Source organism: Olea europaea, chromosome 12, assembly GCF_002742605.1.
Source record: "Olea europaea var. sylvestris chromosome 12, O_europaea_v1, whole genome shotgun sequence".
In the NCBI taxonomy this organism is placed as follows: Eukaryota; Viridiplantae; Streptophyta; class Magnoliopsida; order Lamiales; family Oleaceae; genus Olea; species Olea europaea.
This window is the reverse complement of record NC_036248.1, coordinates 9,992,661-10,015,017: the sequence shown is the minus strand read 5'-3', so window position 1 is coordinate 10,015,017 and position 22,357 is coordinate 9,992,661. Positions and strand designations below refer to the sequence as shown.

The 22,357-nt window shown below is 34.2% G+C and overlaps 1 protein-coding gene and 1 pseudogene across 1 annotated transcript; both read left to right on the top strand.

Annotated features, from left to right (window-relative positions):
* Positions 1-4,553: 4,553 nt before the first annotated feature.
* LOC111405556 (putative F-box protein At5g55150) lies at positions 4,554-6,421 on the top strand. The gene is made up of 2 exons (XM_023034503.1): positions 4,554-4,619; positions 4,860-6,421. The coding sequence occupies exon 2, from the start codon at positions 4,880-4,882 to the stop codon at positions 6,233-6,235; it is 1,356 nt and encodes a 451-aa protein (XP_022890271.1). The 5' UTR covers positions 4,554-4,619; positions 4,860-4,879; the 3' UTR covers positions 6,236-6,421.
* A 591-nt stretch (positions 6,422-7,012) lies between these two features.
* LOC111406560 overlaps positions 7,013-22,357 on the top strand; it is a 42,210-nt pseudogene continuing 26,865 nt past the window's right edge.

Here is a 22,357-nt window from a genome sequence, read left to right as displayed (position 1 = left end):
TAGTAACACTTCATTTTTTAGTTTTCGTTGCACTTAGATATTCTTTCAATGTTTTGTTCATCTTTCTCCCATCATGATATGTAAATAAATTCTTCTTGTGATATTTCCATTGTGCACCAAAATTCCCCATTGCACAATGTTGCATTTCCTTACAAGTTCATACAACCGTATCAAGTTTTGTAACATTCTACACTAATGACAGTTTTTTGAGAACAAGTACCATATTTATTTTGCCTTGTGAAGGATATCAAGACCAAGAAGGTGGTGCTCAAGTGGAATATTCAGGATGGTCTACACAAGCTCAATTTACCTTGCGAACCTAATTCGCTATGGACTTCAAACAGTCAACCGTTCTTTCTTGATGAGAGGGAAATAGTTTTTCTTGATCGAATTAATTGATTTAGATCTAACTACTCGAATTGCAAATCTAAGTTTCCACTTCACACAACACTAGCTTTTCTAACAACATATTATTGTGTATACATAAAAATACTTGTCTGCACTCAAGCTTTCCAGAATTATAAATCCAAATCTCAACAAAAGGACTTCTATCTTTCTATCATGTACAAGTTAAAGAGTGGAAAAATATACAAAAAGTGAAAACAATAGATGTGAACATACCTACAACTACAAATAATGAAGAGAAGTAGGTCCATAGAGAATCCAATGCTTGATAATAAAATTAAAACAATTCGAAATTCGGGAATTAAAATGAATTTTATTGCAATTTAGTGGTAGAGTATACTTTTTATATTATACAGTATACATACCATCAATGTTAGAAAATAAAATAATATGTTTACAATAGAAAACTTATTTTTCTACTAATACTAGATTCCTTGAAAACGTTGTATAAGAAGGATAATAATAACTAATGTATAAATATTTTATTTAAGCATATAAATTCATCAATAATCTGAATAAATAGGACCTGGACACTTATGATACATATGGGCCGGATCTGCCAACATGGGCAGGGTTGAATGGGTCGATTTATTTTTCGTGGAAATTACATCCATACAGTATTTAAAGATGGGAAATTACAAAAATTTAGGTGTTTAAATATCACAATTTAAAGATCAGAGTTGAAATTTCATTGTGCAAAAATCAGATATTTATTTAATAATTTAAATATTAAATAAATCAACCCAATTCATTTCATAAAGCAACGCAACTCACCCGTCTACTCTGCTCGTCTCTCACTCTCACTCTCTACCCCATTTAATCGGCAACATCTCTCTACCACCATACTTTTGGACGCCATCTTTTGGACTTCCATTGGTTTTCCCCAATAGATTTGTTGTGTTGAAGCACAGTGGAGCCATCAATTGGTTGAAAGAAAGTCTAAATGCTTGAAAGGAAAATTTCATAATATATCCTAGAATTTGGATCAATTGGTTCAATTGATGGATTACCCACAGTATTATGGACCTCGATTGAATGTTGTTGGGTAGAATTCATCATTTGGAAAGCATTTAGTCCATCAATTGACCTATTGCCAATTCTCACGAAAACCGTTGATGTGTAAGACTGATTTTGATGAATCAAGACCATGAAATCAATTGCCTTGGTGAGGAAAATCGATCGGTGGTGGTCTGTGACCATGGGTGTTGCCGGAGTGGCAAGAATTTGGATGGAGGCCATGTGGCAAGATTGAATTTTAAAAATGAGGTTTAAAGTTTACTTATTCAAAAATCAGGTAAATGTATAATAATATTAACAAATTAGTTTATATACTCTCTCCAACTAATTAATACCGTAAATTATTTTCTCCCTCTTCCCATATTCTTTCCCTCTCTTTGTCTCTTTATCATCTCTCCCACATGGCCGTCGAACAACGAGGGGCGCTTACTGTGAGTGCTCATTGTGATCTCCTCCACACGATGACCATGAATAGCATAGCGCTGTCATAGTGACTTTTTGTGCAATGCAGATCGATTGTGGTGTTCATTTTTTGTTATTGTTTTGATGTTAGTTGTGGGTAGTTTTACTTGTTTTCGATTTTGTAAATGGTAGTTTTAGTGGTGATTGCGGTGGTGAGATGGTAGTGGTGTTGGAGATTGTTGAGTGGTGTGATGTGGCCGTTGTAGCGACTCCTTATGCAACGTCACCATGGGGGCTATGGAAGGGAAAGTCTTGGCTGTTGAGGGCATGGTGAGTTGGTGTTGGTGTGGTGGTGATGCTGGGGATTGTGGCGGGGTCGGGGCAGTGGTGGTAGTTGTGATAGTGGTGGTGTTGGTGGTAGTGGTGTTGTGTTATTGTTATTGTTGGTGGTGGTGGTGATTGTGAAGGTGGCGGTGGAAGCGACGAGATGAGACGAAGTGTTTGTGACCAAGTATCAGTGATCGATTGGGATTGGAATAGGGTGTTTAGGTTTATGTGATCAATTATTTGGTTCTTTGTAACTAACTATTGAAATGTAATCTTAAATTCGATAATTTGTGTGACCAACAAATTTGAAAATATATGATCGATAGATAAATTATGACCTACAACTTTTTGATCTGTGACCAATAAGATAAACTGTGGCCTTCAAAAAATTTTATTTGTGATCTTAAAATAAAATGTGATCAATAAATAAGTTGTAACCTATAATTACATATATGTGACCAATAATTGTATAATTATGACCTTATTATATTTAATTAATTAGCTAATACCTGATTTATGCATTTTTAAATTTAAAACTTGATTTTTGTATTGTCCATACTTAATACATGATTTGTGAATTTTCCCTTATTTGGGAAAATTTCATGATTAAGTATTGCCCATTTCAAAACTAATAAACAAGGTTTAAAACTTCAAAATCAAATATTAATTACATTTTATTTATGAAATAATTAATTAAAAATATATTTTATTAATTAAATATATTAAGGTCACAAATCCATACAATTTAGTTAAAATTATTGAATTAATTGATCACAAATTATTTCTTGGTCACAATCAAAAAATTTTATAGGTTACAAATTATTTTTAGATCACAGATCAAAAAATTTACAGGCCACATATTATTCTCGGCCATAGATAAAAAAAAAATTTATAGGTTACAAATTATTTCTCGATCACAAATAAAACATTTTATAGATTACAATTTATTTATTGATTACAAAATCGCAAAATTTTATAAGTTAAAACTTATTTAACAGTCACAAATTATCAAATGAATTGGTCACAAGTAGTTTTTCGATCATAACTTAATAAATTGTGAGTCACAACACATTTTTTAGGTGATATATTATTTATTAATTATAAATTAACCAATTTATTGGCCACAATAAACCTAATAATTGGTCACCAATTATTTAATGGTCACATATTAACTAATTTAATGGGTAAAATCTACCAAATAATTGATTATAAACAGTCCTCATCCCCAACCTGACCCGACCCGATCCCATTCCATAACCACAACCTAATTCTTGTATTAACAATAACCACTGCCACCACCAGATCCAACAATGCCTCCATCCTATCCATCGTTAATCCAACGAAACCCACCTCCGTTGCCAAATCCACTACCACTAGATCCAACACTAGCGCCACCAACAAAAATCACCGTCAAAACATATAAACCATCGCCACCACCATTTCATTGCACGAGGCGCCTCTACCACCATAGCACAGCCACCACCCACAGACATAGCCCGAAATAGACGCATCGAGTCCAATACAAACACATCGCCATCAACACAACCCAACAACCTATAGACGCACCGTTACCACCACCATCCCAGCCCCACAACGCAACACACCCCACTAGCACCACAAACACCATTGCACTACCGCCACCATGCAGTGCTTCACAAATCGTTGCAGACGATAATGCACAGTCTTGCGCAAAGCTGCTCCAAAGTTTTCCCGTCTGGCGTCGACGACGAAGTAGAGAAAATGAGAGGTATGGTAAAGAGAAAATGGACTAAGAATGAGGAAGGCAATGAACATTAGGGGTTAGGGTGTGAATATATAATTAATTGAATTTCATAATATTATTATTTAAAACCCTATTTGGTATAAATTAAAATTTAGATTTTAATCCAAACCAAAGTCAACAATCAATTTCAAGCACATATTTTCTGAATCCCACAACTTTTAATCATATATTTCATTAACTCATATCAAAATCTACTAAAAGTCTAATTTTAATCCCCATCAAATATGGGCTTAATATTTAAAAATTGTATTATCATCTGATTTTTATATATATATAAACTATAGTTCCAATTTTTTGAAATACAATCTTTAAAAGTAGGCCTTTATTTAATTTTCACTAGCATTAATTATTTTTTTAGAATAAATATATTGCACCAAAATTTTGTTAACTACAACACATTTTAATTACAATAAATTTCTCTTAACTTTTATTATTTTACACTAAAAAAAAAAGTTTGAGAATATATTTATCTTTTTCTAATAAAGAAAAAAATTAAGAACACAAAAATAGATAATTCAAATTTATCAACAATTTCAGGGGCAAAAAAGGGGGGAAATCCTAATCTTTGGCTTAAATTAGGAAGCCTACACCCATAAATAAAGTCATAAAGAGCAGCCGCAATACTACAATTTGCTTAAATTTTCAAGATCCCAATTCTTCCCTTCTCGGTAATCTCTCTCGATAGGTACATTTCAATTCAATTCTCTGTTCATGTTCTTAGCTTCTAATTTATACGTATCTGTATATTTTATATTAAGATTTAATCAAAATTGGTAAAAAAAAAAAAAAATTGATTTTTATTTCTGGCTGGCGGCGCGGTAATAACAGGCGGAACCTTGGATGCTCTTTTTGTTGTGGGGCTGATTAAAAATATCATATTTTTTCCTATCTCACTTAATTCATTATTTTCATCTTGAATTTACAGGCTGCAGTTGATAGCTGAACATGGCAGATTGGACGGATCTTCCGGTGGACATTTTGGTTGTTATCTCACAAAGTTTAACTGTAATAGAGGATTTTACTTCCTTTGCTGCTGTTTGTAAAGACTGGAAATCAGTGACTTCAATATTGAAGAAGAAGCCTTCGTTGCCTACTAGATATCCTCGGCTCATGCTTGCTGAAAAAATAGATACCGAGGATCAAGAGAATCAAGATGCGTCGATTCGTTGCTTTCTAAACTTATTAACGTCTAAGAGATTTCAACTTCAGTTGCCAGAAGCGAATGGCAGGAAGTGCACGGGAGCACATTACGGATGGTTGTGGACAATTGGCACGGATTTGCAAATCAATTTATTGCACCCCTTCTCTAGACAACAAATTTGCCTACCTCCTATGCTGACCTTTCCTGATCAGTATGAATATAATGAGAAATTCACGCCACAAGAGGTTTGGTATTTCTTTGTTTCGAAAATAGCGATGTCCTCAAATCCTTGTAAGGAGAAAAGTTTACATGATTATAATGAGGATTGTACTGTAGTTGCTATTTATGGAGAATTTTCTATATTGGCTTTTACAAAATTAGGAGGTACTGTTTGGACCAATATCTCAGTCCATTCTCGCGTTTATCAAGATATAATTTTCTACAATGGCAAATTTTATGCCGTAGATGCTCATGGAGTTGTAGTTGTTTGTGAGTTTGATGATGCCAATGGCCCAAAAGCAACAGTTATTGCCCCTGCTCCAATTGAAACCAGGGATACATATCAGAAGTATCTAGTGGAATCATCTGGACATCTTCTACTGGTTTCTCGCATCCGAAGGGGTTATTTATTTGGTGATGATGATGATGATGATGATGATGTAGAAGAAGATGATATTGATGATCAGGACGAGGATGCGGGTGATGATATTGATGATCAGGACGAGGATGCGGGTGATAATATTGATGAGTGTAAGGGGGATGTTGATGGTAGTGATAATGTTGATCAGGTGGAGGATGCCGAAGGTAGTGACAAGGAAGAGGAGAAGAAAGCTAGATACTATACAATTGGCTTTTCTGTTTTGAGGCTAGATGAATGTCATGAGGAGGGGAATAATTATGCATATAGATTAACTGAAGTGACTAATTTAGGAGATCAAGCATTGTTCTTAGGTAGTAATGTATCTACATCAATTGCCTCGTCAGGATGTATCAAACCAAATTGCATATACTTTACGGATGATAATTGTGAGCTCTATTTCAATGAACCAGGTGGAGGTGGCCATGACACCGGAATCTTTAACATGGAAGACGGAACCATTCAATTAAATTATGCTGGAGAATCTCGTAGTAATTTTTCACCTCCATTATGGTACATCTGATTTTCGACGAGTCATTTAAATTATTTCTTTCAATATTGATGAGTCATTTAAAGTATGTACTAGTTCTCTTTGATTGTTGTTCATTTAATTTCAGACATATCGACAGGATTTTGTATTTTGGAAAAGTCATAATCAAGCTTAAAATTAGTTACTGAAGGAATTCGAGAATAACACTTACATTTTGCCGTGTTTCAAGTTTTTGATCCTATCTATTCTCCTAATCTCTGATCTTTATAGCGATACATATGATGCAATCTCGATATTAGGAATTTTATAAATAAATAAGTATTTTTTCAAATAAGACACAATTCACGTGAGATTGTGATTTTGAGCATTCTTAGCCTCCGTTTGGTGTAGCTAAAATTCAGATTTTTAGTAAATTTTGATAAAAGTCAATGAAATATGTAGTGGAAACGTCGTGAGCCCAACGAAATGTATGATGAGAACTAATTTTTTACTTTGATTTAAATTTTTAGCAAGTTTTTAATCTACACAAACATGGGCTTAATATAAAGCTAAGGGGCTTTGGAGTTTTATTTATCAGAAACTTTCCGAAAATATTCGTTCAAACTATCTAAGATGGCCCCATTTTCTGTGGATTATGACGAGAGAAAAGCATGGAAATTGGAATATGCTCCATAAAAAATACAGGCATAAGCTTCATTACCAATCTTCAAGTAGTGAAATGTGTGTATTCGATCACATATATTTTACACAAAATCTTAACAAATTAATACTTGAACTGACTGATATTACATAACTCGTAAAGTTTAATAAATGACAGCTTATTACTGTAATATGTAATATATATTTGCAACAGAAACTTCAACAAATCTAGTATTACACGAATATCGTACCACATTACAAAATGAAGATGAACATTCAAAAGTAAACTCTATCCAGAGACCTTGTGAAAGCAACATCAGTGCAGAAAAATCAAGAGGACATTCTCATGACCACAACAAGGGAATGCTGCAAAGGTACAGGGAGCTGGCCTTTTTACTTCTTGAGACACACAATAATTTGTGTAGTTTATACCCAGCTACATGCTCTGATGTTGCCAGATTGAGAGATCTATTGAAGAATTAAGACAATCTAAAGAAGAGAAGGCTAAAGCTGGGAAAAATGTAGAAGATGGAGCAGCTGGTCTGTAAAGAAGTTCTCAAGAGCTTTCTAAGAGTTTGGAAGAGCACGAAAAGGAGTACCACATAAGAATCCCAAAAATAATGGGTACATACACACACACACGTGTGTATGTGTGTGTGCGCGCCGAAAATGGAACATTCTTGTTTGACTAATATGATTTCGTAACATATAGGTAAGTCTTACTATAGGGTGTACTAGCTGGTAAGAGCAGTGGAAATGAAGACAAGTGCCTTGAAGATCAATTAGGTGATGCTAAGATAGAAGTTGGAAGGACGGAGACAGAATTAAAGCAGTTGCAGACAAGAATAATTCATTGCGAGAAATAGCGGAAGGAGAAAAGCGGTTCTGACTTTGAATTTTGTTTTAATGCTTTGTAACTGAACTTTCAGCAGTTATCGTTTTGACTTTTGCACCAGACACTGGAAAGTTCAAAAATCATCATATAATAATCCAGAAATTGCAATAGAAAAGAAATAAGGGAGATTTGTAATAATATAGTTTGTTATTACTGAAGTGTCAAAAGGTCGTGGCACATTTATTTCTCTGCAGATTAGTAATGAATCATGACTGGTGTACATATATTCACATGATGGATCCCAGATTTAAGATCTTTATTAAGCTCCGTTCCTTCTTCTGTATGAACATAATAATGTGCACCTTTCTTGAGAGAGATTAATGTAGTGCAGAGTGCAATGGAATATGTGTTTGGATCAACCTTTGTTTGCAAAACCAGTGATGCTGCATGAGAGGTCAGCTTTTATACAATTGTTTTTTACAGCGATATATTTTTCTTGTGTTAGTAGTTTCTTACAGTAATGATAATGTGAAGGTCACACCATAACTGCTTTGTCATACTTCTATGTTTCTATTTAGTTTTTCTTTGAATGGAAATGATTGGACCAGAAATTAATTAAACAATTTGGACAGAGTCAGCTCCATGGAACTAAGGGCAGTCTGTAGTCATAGCTTGTTACCTGAATGGTAGTCTAACTTACCACCTGTCGTTCAGTAGGTTTGAAAGTCGTGCTTGTTATAAATGTTATCTAATCAAGCCTTGCTCTTGCACTATTTCTATTTTATTCACAACACATAACATAGTTGGAGACTGACTATTGTAGGATATAAGGTTTTGGATGTATCTAATGTTGTTAAATTGGCTGTGAATAGTTGGGAATAATAGCAGAAGAGTCTGGCATTTTTCCGTTCTCTGGTATCGGATTCATGGACACCCAAAGTTCCCATCATGTCTAAGTTATTTTCTTTCTGAAAGAGGTGGAATTAAGAAACATCTTTGCAGTAATTTCACCATCATTTAATTACACATCATAGGCAGAGGAATAGAATATTTATAGTTACTCCAAAGACTGTCTTCAATACTTTTTGAATCTAAGAACACTTGATCCGAAACATCATTTTGGCTCATCCCAGTTTTTCTTTTCTCATGAGCCTGCACCTTATTATGGACAATATAGGAAATAGAAGTGGACTTAGGAGGACGAAATGATTTTCTATTCAATTGTGGGCTTACATTCAACTCAAGATTACATAGGTATTTATAGGACTTCCTATCACATAAGTTCATCCCCCTCAATTTAATTTTACTACATGCACCACAATTTACTAGGTACACATTAATTAATAATACATGCATACATGAACCACAATTAACTAGGTGCATATTAATTAATAATACATTTATTTCAAACTTCTAAATTTATGAAACTAAATTAAATAGGTTAAATGCATATTTATTTTTCTAACACCCCCTCCCCCCCTCTAAACATGAATTTTGCATACTCCAAGCAAACTTCTTAATGCCTTGAAAGTATTGAACTTGAGAGCTTTGGTGAGAATATCTCCAATTTGGTCTTGAAACTTCACAAAATTAATCTTCACTACCTTGTTTGCAATGCATTCACGCACAAAGTGATATTTGGTATATATATGCTTGCTACGTTCATGAAACAACGAATTCTTTGCTAAAGCAATGGTCGATTTATTATCCACACTTACTTCAGTAGGCTCTCTTTGTGCAAAATGAAGCTCATTCAATAAATTCCTTAGCCAAACTACTTGTGTAACATAAGAACTGACAGCAGCATACTCAACTTCACAAGTTGACAGAGTAACAATTGATTGCTTCTTTGAGCTCCAAGTAAAAGCTGTGCTACCTATGTAAAATACAAATCCACTAGTATTCTTTCGATCATCAATGTCGCCACCCCAATCACTATCACTGAAACCTCTAAATTTGAAAACATTAGAGACATAATAATGTAACCCGAAATCAAGAGTACCTTTGATGTAACGTAAAATTCTCTTCGCAGCTTTCAAATATGTTGTCGTTGGTGTAAGTATTATACCCTAGGTCCAATCAACTTTGGACATAAATACTTTTGATATATAATTAATACAATTTAATGGCAGATCTATTATTTAATTAATAGACAATTAAATAAATAATAGAGTCCGTAGATTCAAATCTTCGTAATTTGTTAATCACAAGGAGTTGTGATTGTGAGATATAAATTATATCTGATTGAATCTTAAATCGTCTGTGGTCGTAAGTAATAACGAGATACGGATATCGTTATTACGGATAGACCATCTCGTGTGGCATTTTTTACTTGTCAAGTAAGTAGCTGATCTCACAAGTTAAAGTGTGGTGACACTTAAATGAACACGTTGATGTTTTGTTATAGAACAAAACAATGGAGACCCGTCGAGAGATTCCACATGAATAACTATCTGAGTGTCAGTGATTAATCTCTAACGTTCGGTAGTGGAATTGATTCTTTGACTTGAGGTCGTCATGGTACTTTATATGAAGACAGTCATAATTTGGCGATGTTAGATGTTGCTCTAAAAAGGGCCGCTAATACGACATTGTTCGGGTACGTCAAGAATCGTATAAAGGTTGTGATTGATTAATAAAGGATTCATCACTCTTGGATAGTATGATATTATGATCTGCGTTTCATTCAATTAAGCCGATGATGAAATCCTTGGCCAATGTGTACTCATAAGTCGAAAATGAGTTTTCGACTTATATTGACTTAATAGTGAAGTGAAAGACATAATCGTTAATCGAGATTGACACACTTCCATATCTCGTTATTGATCGGATCATATTGACGAAAGGATTATAGTTTCACGGTAAACGAACGAGTTTGGTTTTGTCATACCACGTGACATTTCTCGTCACATGTATTGCTCTGACACATTGCTAGATGTCAATCTGGGACAGCGAGTGTGAATTGATAATAAACTAAAAGGATGTTTTAATTTATTAATTTTGATTATATCAAAATAATATTTCACGTCGTTAGATATTGTGATCGGGAACCTGATGGGTCGCACACAAAAGAAAATTGAAAGATTGCAATTTGTCAATTAATTAATTTAACAATCGTTGGATAAATTAATTAATTAGGTTGGTTATTTATAGGCCCGAATTAATTAATTGAATTAATTAATTTACGGACCGGATTTAATTAAATGGATTAATTATATATTGGACCGGACCGGGCCAGGCCCGCTTGGGCTTATATAAATACATGGCTAGGGTTTTCAATCCATATGATTTTTCATAATTACTCTTGCTAGCACAAGAAGAGAAGAAAACCCTGGTAGCTGCAATCTTATTCTCTGTATGGATCACCATTGGAGGCTGGACAATTGAACAGTTGTGGATGGCGAATCAAGATTGCTGGAACGAAAAGAAAAGCAAAATATTTGCAGAATTCTTTAAAGGTACAATCTTTATCACGATTTCTATCTAACACAAATGGATTCTCGGTGGGAATCGAAATAATTTTAATTTTCCGCTATGCATGTATAAGTAGATTCCCAACAGTGGTATCAGAGCCTACTTTGTGTTTGTTGGAAATTGTTTAACATCATTGTACAATCAAAAGTTGATTGTTGTGTTTCTTTTTCTAGTTTCTAGCAATTAAAGAAATTTAGTTTTCAAAATATTGAAATCTGGTTCTGATTCGAAAATAAAAAATAAAAAAATAAAAGGAAAAGGGTTGGCAGCTGGCAGCGTTCGTCGCCGACTTGAGGGGCTTACAACGACGACGAGCATGTCGCTGCAGCAAAGAAAGCAGCAGCACACGCACGCTGCTGATGGTTACTTTAGCAGCGCGCGAGCACTGCTACTGAGGCGGGAAGCCGCAGCTTTTGACAGCGGTGACTTCCCGTCGCGGTGATTAAGGGACGGCGCCGGTCGTCGCCCCCTGAAACTTGAACGAGAAGATTGGGCGAATTTCCTAGGGTTTTTCAATTGGTTGTTTAAGGCGGGGGGCTCTGTTGCAAATTAATAATTGTCAGGCACCTTATTGCAAATTGATTTCAAGGGTGAAGTTGGCAATTTTAAATTGAAGGGCTTGCCTGCAATTTAATTTTAGGGTTAAGTTGTAATTTTCAAATAAGGACATGTTTCTGTAATTTGTGAAATTGGAAGGGTCTGTTTTGAAAATTTCGAAATTGTGAGGCCTTGACTATAAATTTTAACTTGGGTCAAATTTCAACTTCCAAATGGGTTTTGAATTTAAATTTTAAATGGGTTTTAAAATTACGTTTTTAATTGGGTTTGACCCATGTTTCAATTTTGACCCAAATTAAAATTTTATTTAAAATTAACGATTTTTATATTCTCGTTAAAATAGGATTTTAACTTAAATATTAAACTTTCACCCCAATTGAATTTTATTTTATTTAGGAGTGTTATCCTAAATTAAAATATTGATTCAATTTAAATTAGAGTTTGACTCTAATTTAATACTTAATTAAAATTTGATTTTAATTAATTACTCACCCAAATATGTTATTGAATTTAGAATTGGATTCTAATTTGAAATTTAATTAAAAATTGATTTTAATTAAATTGCCTCGCCCTAAATTTCTTCTTGGAATTAGAGTTGGACTCTAATTTGGTATTTAATTGAAATATGATTTTGATTAAATAAATTCGCCTTTAATTATTGGAATTAGAGTTAGACTCTAATTTTGTTATTTAATTAAAATTTGATTTTAATTAAATTTCACTGCCTTAAATTTTGAAATTAGAGTTTGACTCTAATTTGATTTTTAATTAAAATTTGATTTTACTTAAATAATCCCGCCATATAATTGTTGAATTAGAGTTGGACTCTAATTTAGTATTTAATTGAAATTTGATTTTAATTAAATATGCCCGCTAATTAAATAATTGATTAATATGATTAATTAATTATTTAGTTGTTCCGATCCATTTGTCTAAAGGAGTTTAGACGACTTAATTGCTAGAAATTTGAAATTTATTTGCATATAATATTAGATATTATATAGGTATACATTTATGTGATGAATGTATTATTAGTGGACGATTATGGACTCGACCATATGGGTGTGTTGAATGGTTAATTTTTATTTTTATTGTTTTCTGGACCTACGAGCTCTTAATTGTTTTGGGCCTGCGAGCCCGTTATTATTGTTATTATTTTGGGTCTGCGAGCGCTTGATCATTTTGGACCTGCGAGTCCATTATTATTATTACTACTGTGGGCCTACGAGTCCAATTTCATTTAGGCCTGCATGCCAACTAGTATAGGATACAAGTTGCAATTGGACTAATTGAAGAGACAAGAAGAGGAGGAGACCATGGAGATGGTGCATCGATACTGTTCAATGCTATACCCCCAAAGAATTGACCAACTAGTCTTCCTTATGATTTGGGAAGACTAGATAGTAAAAGCCTATTATTGTCCACAATATTATATTATGTTATATATATTTATTTGCATGGTAGATGTATAATAAAATATATATTATTATCACGATGAGACTTTTAAATGCAAAATCCCTCCATAAAATATTAAGTTACATTTATAATCGCCTTCCATCATTATAGTGAAAAATCAGAGTCCCAAATCATCTCAACTTGTTGAATACACTCAAGGCTGGTCTATTAAGAATATGTTGAACACTATGAAATATTTGATATTTCTGAATGATGAGTTTGACTTAACTAAAATTTATCTTTTGTTGAGAACACTCAAGAAGATAAATTTTAGAGGCATGTTAAGCTAACACATAAGATGTGTGAAAATAAAGAGTTGTCAGCTTAATGATCTGGGAGTTGTATGAAGATATAATTGATAATAGTATCTACCCAAATATTATATTAATACTTGTTGAGTACATTCAAGGTCTTAATATAATAGATGGTGAAAAAGATATAATTCGACCCAACCAACACCTAAAGGGGGGTGAATAGATATTTATGCGGAATTTAAATCAATTAATTAATTCATGCAACAAGTCACATAAATTAAGCATCGCCTAGATTCATTCACATACTTTTATCTACCTAAGTTGAATTTTCGGTTGAAAAGTAAATAACGAAAAACGGTAAAAACAATAAAAACACCACAAAATGTTGACGGAGAAAACCCAACTGGGTAAAAACTCCGGGCACAAGCCAGTAGAGATTCACTATCCAAGATATTGACTAACAGTACGCCAGACACAATTGAAACTACCAATTCTCTGACCTCCTTACTGTATCAACCAAAGCTCTCCTGGATTCTGCAGATCTGCGCCAAAATCCCAGCCTTGAATATCTTCAACCTCTCGTGAGTCACCAAGCACTCCTACTCTTCAAGCAATTTCCTTCCCGGATCTTCAAACTAATGATCTTCTGGAAGTTGGTAAGGAGTAATGAAACGGTGTTTTGATTTTTGTAAAGATTGATGTTTTTACTCAAAGAAACAAAAGATGAAAAGATGAAAGATGAAAAGAATGAATTTGTTTGTTCTTGATCCTTTGGAATTTTAGAGGAATTGATGTTTTGTGTTTGCCAAAGGTTCTCAATGAAAAACCGGACGTTTTGTTTATATACTAGGTCGAATTTGGAAATATGGAGTGTTAAAAATTCGCGAGAAATTAAAATTAGCAATGGCCAGATAACACGGTCGCTCGAGCGAGGTGCTGGTGTAATTCGAGCGACACACCTTCTCTCGAGCGACTGCCCAGCGAAACTCCAGCGAGGTTGGTTCTGCAATTTAGGCTTGAGCGAGGTCAGGGTGAAACTCTAGCGACATCAACGCGCCGTTTGCAACTTCAAAGCATCCACCTTTACCCTAGACCCATGCAATAAATTTTATTAAATTGCAACTCTAGTCCTTGAACTATTAGACCTTTACAATTTAGTCCCTGACGTTACAAATATGACAAATAGGTCCTTTGGTCACAGATTGCCAATTACACATTTTCCTAACAGATGGGATCCCAACCTACTGGGAATTAGGTATGGACTCCATAAATTTATGTAAGAGGGTCATAAATTTTAATTAAACAGTGGAAGCATGATTAATTTAATAAAATTTCATGTTAAATTAATTGATGCATTTTAAATATTATTATTTTTCTTTTCGTCATTTATATTTATTGAATTGTGAGTAACCATGTGTATTTGAGAGGCATATTGGATGCCAACAACTAAATTAAATCTTCTTGATTGACACTACAATTTGAGAACTGTTCTCAAGCATGAGAAAGCTGGTTGTCCTTAAGTAGCCATTTTCTAGAGACATCTGGTGATGACTCGATTAAGGAAGAGGTGGTTGCTATAATAAACGCAGCGATGACAATAGTACTGCAACGTATGTGATACTTGCAACTATATCACCTGAGTTACAAAAGCAATTTGAGAGTATAGATATTAACACATAATTCTTCATTACAAAGAGTTGTATGATAATAATCATGTGTATGAGCCTTTCAAACAACTATACTGATGCAAAGTGACAAAAGAATCTTTAGTCAATCCTCATGTGCTGAAAATGATTGACATGAGAAGTGTCTCAATTGAGTTCAATCATTAACTATGAACTAAGTATTGACTTAGCTCTACAATCTCTATCATAGAGTTATTCATACTAATTATGAATTATGACATGAATAAACTCGAATGCATACTCATAAAGTTGCTTAACATGCTTAGGACTGTTAAGCCCTTTATCAAAATTGGTAGTGGGCAAACCATTGATTCATCTAAGAGTGTTAAGAGGAAATCTAAAGGGGTTTTTGAGAAAGCACCCAATATGGTTAAGACAGTCTAAGTGAAGGACAATACCAAATCTAATGACCTTTTGTTTCATTATAGAATGAAAGGTCATTGAAAGGAATATTGCGTGGCTTACGTCTACTTCACGAGTTTCTTAAGTATTTGATACCAGATGTAAATCTCATATTTATACAAACATGGAGAAACTAAATAGAAATCGACCACTGCGAAAAGGAGAAGTTGACATACACGTTGGAGATGAGCAAAGGTTGCTGCATTGCCTGTAGGAATATACTTCTTGAAATTGCCTTTTGGTTTAGTATTGGAATTAGAGAAATGTCGCTTTATACCAACCATAGTTGGAACATTAAAATGAATTTTATGTTCGGACATGAATTATTTTAAATGTTGAGGACAATAGTTGTTCTTGTTTATCTTGATAAAGATCCTAATGGCTATGGTAAATTACAAAACTACGTTTATATTCTTTAATACTAAGGATTCTATAATGAGTATAGAAATTATAAGGCATAAATACGATAATCTAATTATTACCAAAATCTGGCATACAGACTTTGTCATATAGATGAAATGCAATTCCAAAGTTACATAAAGATGTATTCTCGGGATTAATTGATTTTGACAAGTACAAATTATACATGTCTGGCATAATGATCAAATCTTCTTTTACTTGAAAAGAAAAAAGGCCAGCATAATTACTGGTCTAATGCATAGTGATGCATATGAATTCATGTCAATTGATGTCAGGTAATGTTTCTCTTATTTCATCAATGATCATGTATACTTGATGAAACTCGAACATGACTCTTGAAAAGTTCAAGGGATTCAAACTAGAAGTAGAGAAATAAATAAGTAAAGATACCCTCACATTAAGATTTGATCGAGTGAGAATTTCTTAAAGATAAAACTTAGATTAAGAGAGAATGAGATTCTCTTGCAGTGGACTCCTCCATATACACTGCAACATAGTAATGTATCTAAAATGAGGAATCGTTAATTATTATATATAATACGATTAATAACAAGCATGCAAATCTCCCCAAAACGATTTTTGGGGTCATGCGTTGATTGCAGTGTACAACAAATTAAATCATGTCCCATCTAAATTGGTTAACAGAACTCGATACGAGTTATGGAAAGACAATAGTCCCAATTTATCTTATATGAAAGTTTGGGGCCATGACGCTTATTTGAAGCGCCTTGAATTGGATAAGTTTGACACTAAATCTGATAAATACGTATTTGTGGGGATATTCAAAGCAGACGTTTGAATATAAATTCTATTATCATGAAGAGAGTCATCGTCTCACGACATATCGTCTTCTTAGAGAAAATGTTTACTCTAGGGGAGGACAGTGGGAGCAAAATAGAACTTGAAAGAGTTCAAGAGTCCACGGATATAGTTAACCAAGTAGATAAATCTGAGTTTGATCCTATATCTGATATGGGACATATTTTTTATTAGGAAGTAAAGACTCCTGAGGACGTGTCAGCTCTATGTGAATCTAGTAGGATCATTCGGCCTTCAAGAAGGTGCGAATCCATTATTACTAATCAGGTATTACTGATCAAGGATAATGAACCTGCTAGTTGCACCAAAATAAAGTCAAGTGTTAACTTAAAAGAGACAGAAAGAGGCCATGAAACTCGAGATGAACTCGAAGTATGTGAACAAGGTTTGGACCTTGATCAAGCCTCCTGATAGAATAAAGCCCAAAAGTTTTTGTAAATAGTTTACAAGGAAAATGTCGATATGGATGGAAATATCCATATACACAAAGCAAGGTTAGAAGCAAAGGTTAAGTGTTGACCTTGGGGAAACCTTTCTCCTGTAGCCTTACTAAAGTCCATTCGGGTTTCGCTTACAACAGTTGCATACCATGACTATAGGTTAAGTAAGTCTCTTGGAGCTGAAATCTTCGATTTGATGAAAAAGTCAAAGTGTTTGATTTTATCAAATTTGAAGACGAATTGTGTTATTTACAAAAAGGTAGTGGGAGCATTGTCGTATTCCTAATATTATAGAAAACGACATCCCTATATTTTAATCGTTGAAATAATGGTTGTTAAAAGATTTATTCATGACAGATATGGGAGAAGCAACTTGATCTATAGAGGAAGATCTAGAAGATTGCTTAACTCATCCCAATTTACATAGATGAAATCTTGAGAAAATTTCATATGGAGAAACTGGGTTACTCTTAAGCAGTATGCTGGAAAGGTTCCGAACGTGAAGCAACTGTTCATTCAATAGTAGAAACCTAATACATGATTACTTCAGAAGTAGCAAAGAGTTGCAATCTGGATCACGATGTTCATAAATGAACTTGGAGTAGTTCCTGATATTGTTGATCACATGCCATTGTATTGTGATAACAATAGAGCCATTGCAAAAGTGAAGGAATTAAGGTCTCATCAATGTTCCAAACATGTATTAAGGCGGTATAATCTCATCAGAGAGATAATACATAGAAATGACGCAAAGAGAAGAACAAATTCCCACATTTAACAGTATTGCAGATCCACTGGCAAAGAGTTGTCGTAGCATAAACATGATCGTCATCTAGACTTATGATATTGGATATATAAGTGATTGGATCTAGTACAAGTGGGAGTTTGTAAGTATTATGCCCTAGGTCCAATCAACTTTGGACATAAATACTTTTGATATATAATTAATACAATTTAATGCCAGATCTATTATTTAATTAATAGACAATTAAATAAATAATAGAGTCCGTAGATTCAAATCTTTGTAATTTGTTAATCACAAAGAGTTGTGATTGTGAGATACAAATTACATCTGATTGAATCTTAAATCGTCCGTGGTCGTAAGTAATAACAAGATACAGATATCGTTATTACGGATAGACCATCACGTGTGGCATTTCTCACTTGTCAAGTAAGTAGCTGATCTCACAAGCTGAAGTGTGGTGATACTTAAATGAACACGTGGATGTTTTGTTATAGAACAAAATATTGAAGACCCGTCGAGAGATTCCACATGGATAACTATCTGCGTGTCAGTGGTTAATCTCTAACGTTCAGTAGTGGAATTGGTCCTTTGACTTGAGGTCGTCATGGTACCTTATATGAGGACAGTTATACTTTGACGGTGTTGGATGTTGCTCTGAAAAGGGTTGCTAATACGACATCGTTCGGGTACGTCAAAAATCGTATGAAGGTTGTGATTGATCAATAAAGGATTCGTCACTCTTAGATAGTATGAGATTATGATCTGCGTTTCATTAAATTAAGTCGATGATGAAATCTTTGGCCAATGTGTACTCATAAGTCGAAAAGGAATTTTCGACTTATATTGACTTAATAGTGAAGTGAAAGACATGATCGTTAATCGAGATTGACACATTTTCATATCTCGTTATTAATCGGATCATATTGACGAAGGGATTATAATTTCACAGTAAACGAACAAGTTTGATTTTGTCATACCACGTGACATTTTTCGTCACATATATTGCCCTAACACATTGCTAGATGTCAATCTGGGACAGCGAGTGTGAATTGATGATAAACTAAAAGGGTGTTTTAATTTATCAATTTTGATTAGATCAAAATAATATTTCACGTCGTTAGATATCGTGATCGGGAACCTGATGGGTCGTACACAAAAGAAAATTGGAAGATTGTAATTTGTCAATTAATTAATTTAACAATCGTTGGATAAATTAATTAATTAGGTTGGTTATTTATAGGCCCGAATTAATTAATTGGATTAATTAATTTACGGACCGAATTTAATTAAATGGATTAATTAAATATTGGATCGGACTGGGCTAGGCCCGTTTGAGCTTATATAAATACATGGTTAGGGTTTTTAATCCATATGATTTTTCATAATTATTCTTGCTAGCACAAAAAGAGGAGAAAACCCTGGTAGCTACAATCTTATTCTCTGTGTGGATCACCGTTGGAGGCTGGACAATTGGATAGTTGTAGATGGCGAATCAAAATTGTTGGAACGAAAAGATTAGCAAAATGTTTACAGAATTCTTCAAAGGTACAATCTTTATCACGATTTCTATCTAAACACAAAGGGATCCTCGGTGGGAGTCGAAATAATTTTAATTTTTCGCTGTGTATGTATAAGTAGATTCCCAACGGTTGGAGCATCCATATAACGACTAACCAGTCCTACTCCAAATAATATATCTAGCCTTGTATAAGTTAAATGTCTCAGGCTTCCAACTAAGTTTCGAAACAAGGTTGGATCCACCTTTGCACCATCATCATATCTAGAAAGTTTGATGTTACATTCTACTGGAGTGTTAACCGAATTGCAATTACTCATGTTGAATTTCTGTAGAACTTCTTTTGCATAATTTTCTTGTACAATGAAAATACCTTCCTCAGTCTGCTTCACTTCTATCCCAAGATAATAGGACATTAGACCTAAATCTGTCATCTCGAATTCATAGCACATTTTTCTCTTGAATTCTTCAAACATCTTTAGATTGTTGCCTATAAAAATTAGATCATTGACATATAGACAAACAATCAGAACACCATTGGCATTCACCTTAATGTAGAGAGCATGCTCATAAGGACACTTGGTAAAGCCATTCTCCTGAAAATATTTATCAATTCTACAATTCCAAACTCTTGGTGCTTGCTTTAGGCCGTAAAGAGCTTCTTTAATTTCAACAAGTTGTCCTCATTTCCATTTACTACAAAGCCGGGGTGTTGTTGCACATAGACCTCCTCTTCAAGATAGCCATTGAGAAAGGTTGACTTAACATCCATTTGGAAAATCTTCTACTTGTCTTGAGCAGCCAAAGAAATTATCAGTCGTATGGTCTCTAACCGAGCTACTGGAGCGAAAACTTCATAATCGATGCCTTAACACTGTTTGTATCCTTTCACCATGAGTCTTACTTTGTATCTTTCCACCTCTCATTTTGAATTTTTCTTAGTTTTGTACACCCATTTAACTCTGATGGCAGCATGCCCCTTGGGAAGAGTTGTTAATTCCCAAGTATTGTTCTCAATTTCTCTGATTTCTTCATTCATGGCTTTTCTCCATTTCTCATCCTCAGCAGCTTCATTAAAACTTATGGGCTCAATATTTGCAAACAGACAGAAGAAAGTAATATCATCAATTCTCTCGGTTTCTCGATATATATCATCAAGCCTCCTTGTACGCAAAGGCTTTTCACTTGAACTTTCTTCAGAAACATCAATTTCACCACGTGATGTGATATTGGAGGAGTGGTGGTCTCATATATATCTTCATTATCATCTTCTTTCTCCAAGAAAGGAAGAAAGTTATAGTTATCTTCTTCAACATGCCAATTCCATGTTGCTTCCTCATCAAAATCCTCCCATCACTTGGATTATAGAGCTTGTAGCCTGTTGTTTTTGAATCATAGCCAACGGACACGCATTTTTTACTCTTGTCATCAAGATTCGAACACTTCTCATCAAGAACATGGACATATGCAATGCATCCAAATACCTTCAAATGAGATACTGCTGGTTTTCTCTCATTCCATGCTTCAACTCTAGATCAAAAGAAAAGCGCTATGCTTCAATATCTTCTGATTCGGCGAGCGAAAGAGCTGATCTTGAAATCTCTATTTCCATGCTTCAAGTGGAGTCTTGTGGGCTAAAGCCTTTGTGGCACACCGGTTCAACAAGTAGACAGCACAATCGATAGCTTCTGCCCAAAATTTTTTTGGCATTTTCTTTGTCTTCATCATGCTCCTTGCCATATTGAGAATTGTTCGGTTCTTTCGTTCAACAACACCATTCTGTTGTGGAGGTCCTGGAGCAGTTAGGAACCGATGAATTCCGTTGTCATCACAGAAGTCTTGAAAATTTCTGGAAGTGAAGTCGCCTCCTCTATCTGATCTCACAGCCTGGATTTTAAATCCACTTTCTTTTTCTACAAGAACTTTAAAATTTTGAAAGCACTTAAACACCTCCGATTTTTCTTTTAGAAAATACACCCATGTTTTTCTATTGAAATCATCAATAAGCAAAAGAAAATATTTGTTCTTTCCAAAAGAACATGGAGTGATTGGCCCACATACATCAGTGTGTATCAATTGTAGTTGCCTTGAAACTCTTGATTGAGATTCTTTTGGAAAGACCTTTCTTGACTGCTTACCAAAAAGACACTCTTCACAAAGCTGATTAGGCTAATGTATTGGAGGCAAACCTTTCACCATTCCATTGCTAGCCATTGTTTTGAGCCCTCCAAAATTTATTTGCCCAAATCGTAAATGCCACAACCATGATGAGTCTTTATAACACGATGTCAAACACTTAGCCATATCAGTTTGTATGGACAACACAAATAAATGATTTTTCGCCGTAGGTACTTTAGCAATCAAATTTTCTACACCATCCTTTAGAACACATTACAACCTTTTGTGAACAAAACATAATCTTCCTTCAATAATTGACCCACACTCAAAATATTACTCTTCATATCCGGAGCATAATAAACATTTGAAATAAATTGGTGATTTCCATCTTTCATACGTATCAAGATTTTACCTTTCCCCTTTACTGGAATTTTGGAGGAATCCCCGAATGTGATATTGCCACCAACCTTCTCATCAAGCTCTATGAACAAATCTTTGTTCCCACACATGTGATTACTAGCTCCAGTATCAAGGAACCAAGAATGTTTTTCTCCTTGCTGCAAGTCTTTGCAAGCTATCAAAAGAGTAGACTCTATCTCTTCATTATTTTCTATATCTTTTTCATGAGAAAGGTTAGCTTTCGCACCATCACCACTTTTACATTCCCATGAATAATGTCCAAATTGATGACAAGTATAACATTTAACTTGCGACTTGTCATACCTCTTTTGATATGGTCTTGCTCTTCCTCAGCCATGTCCTCTTATTGAGTTGGATTGATAATTTTCATCTCTA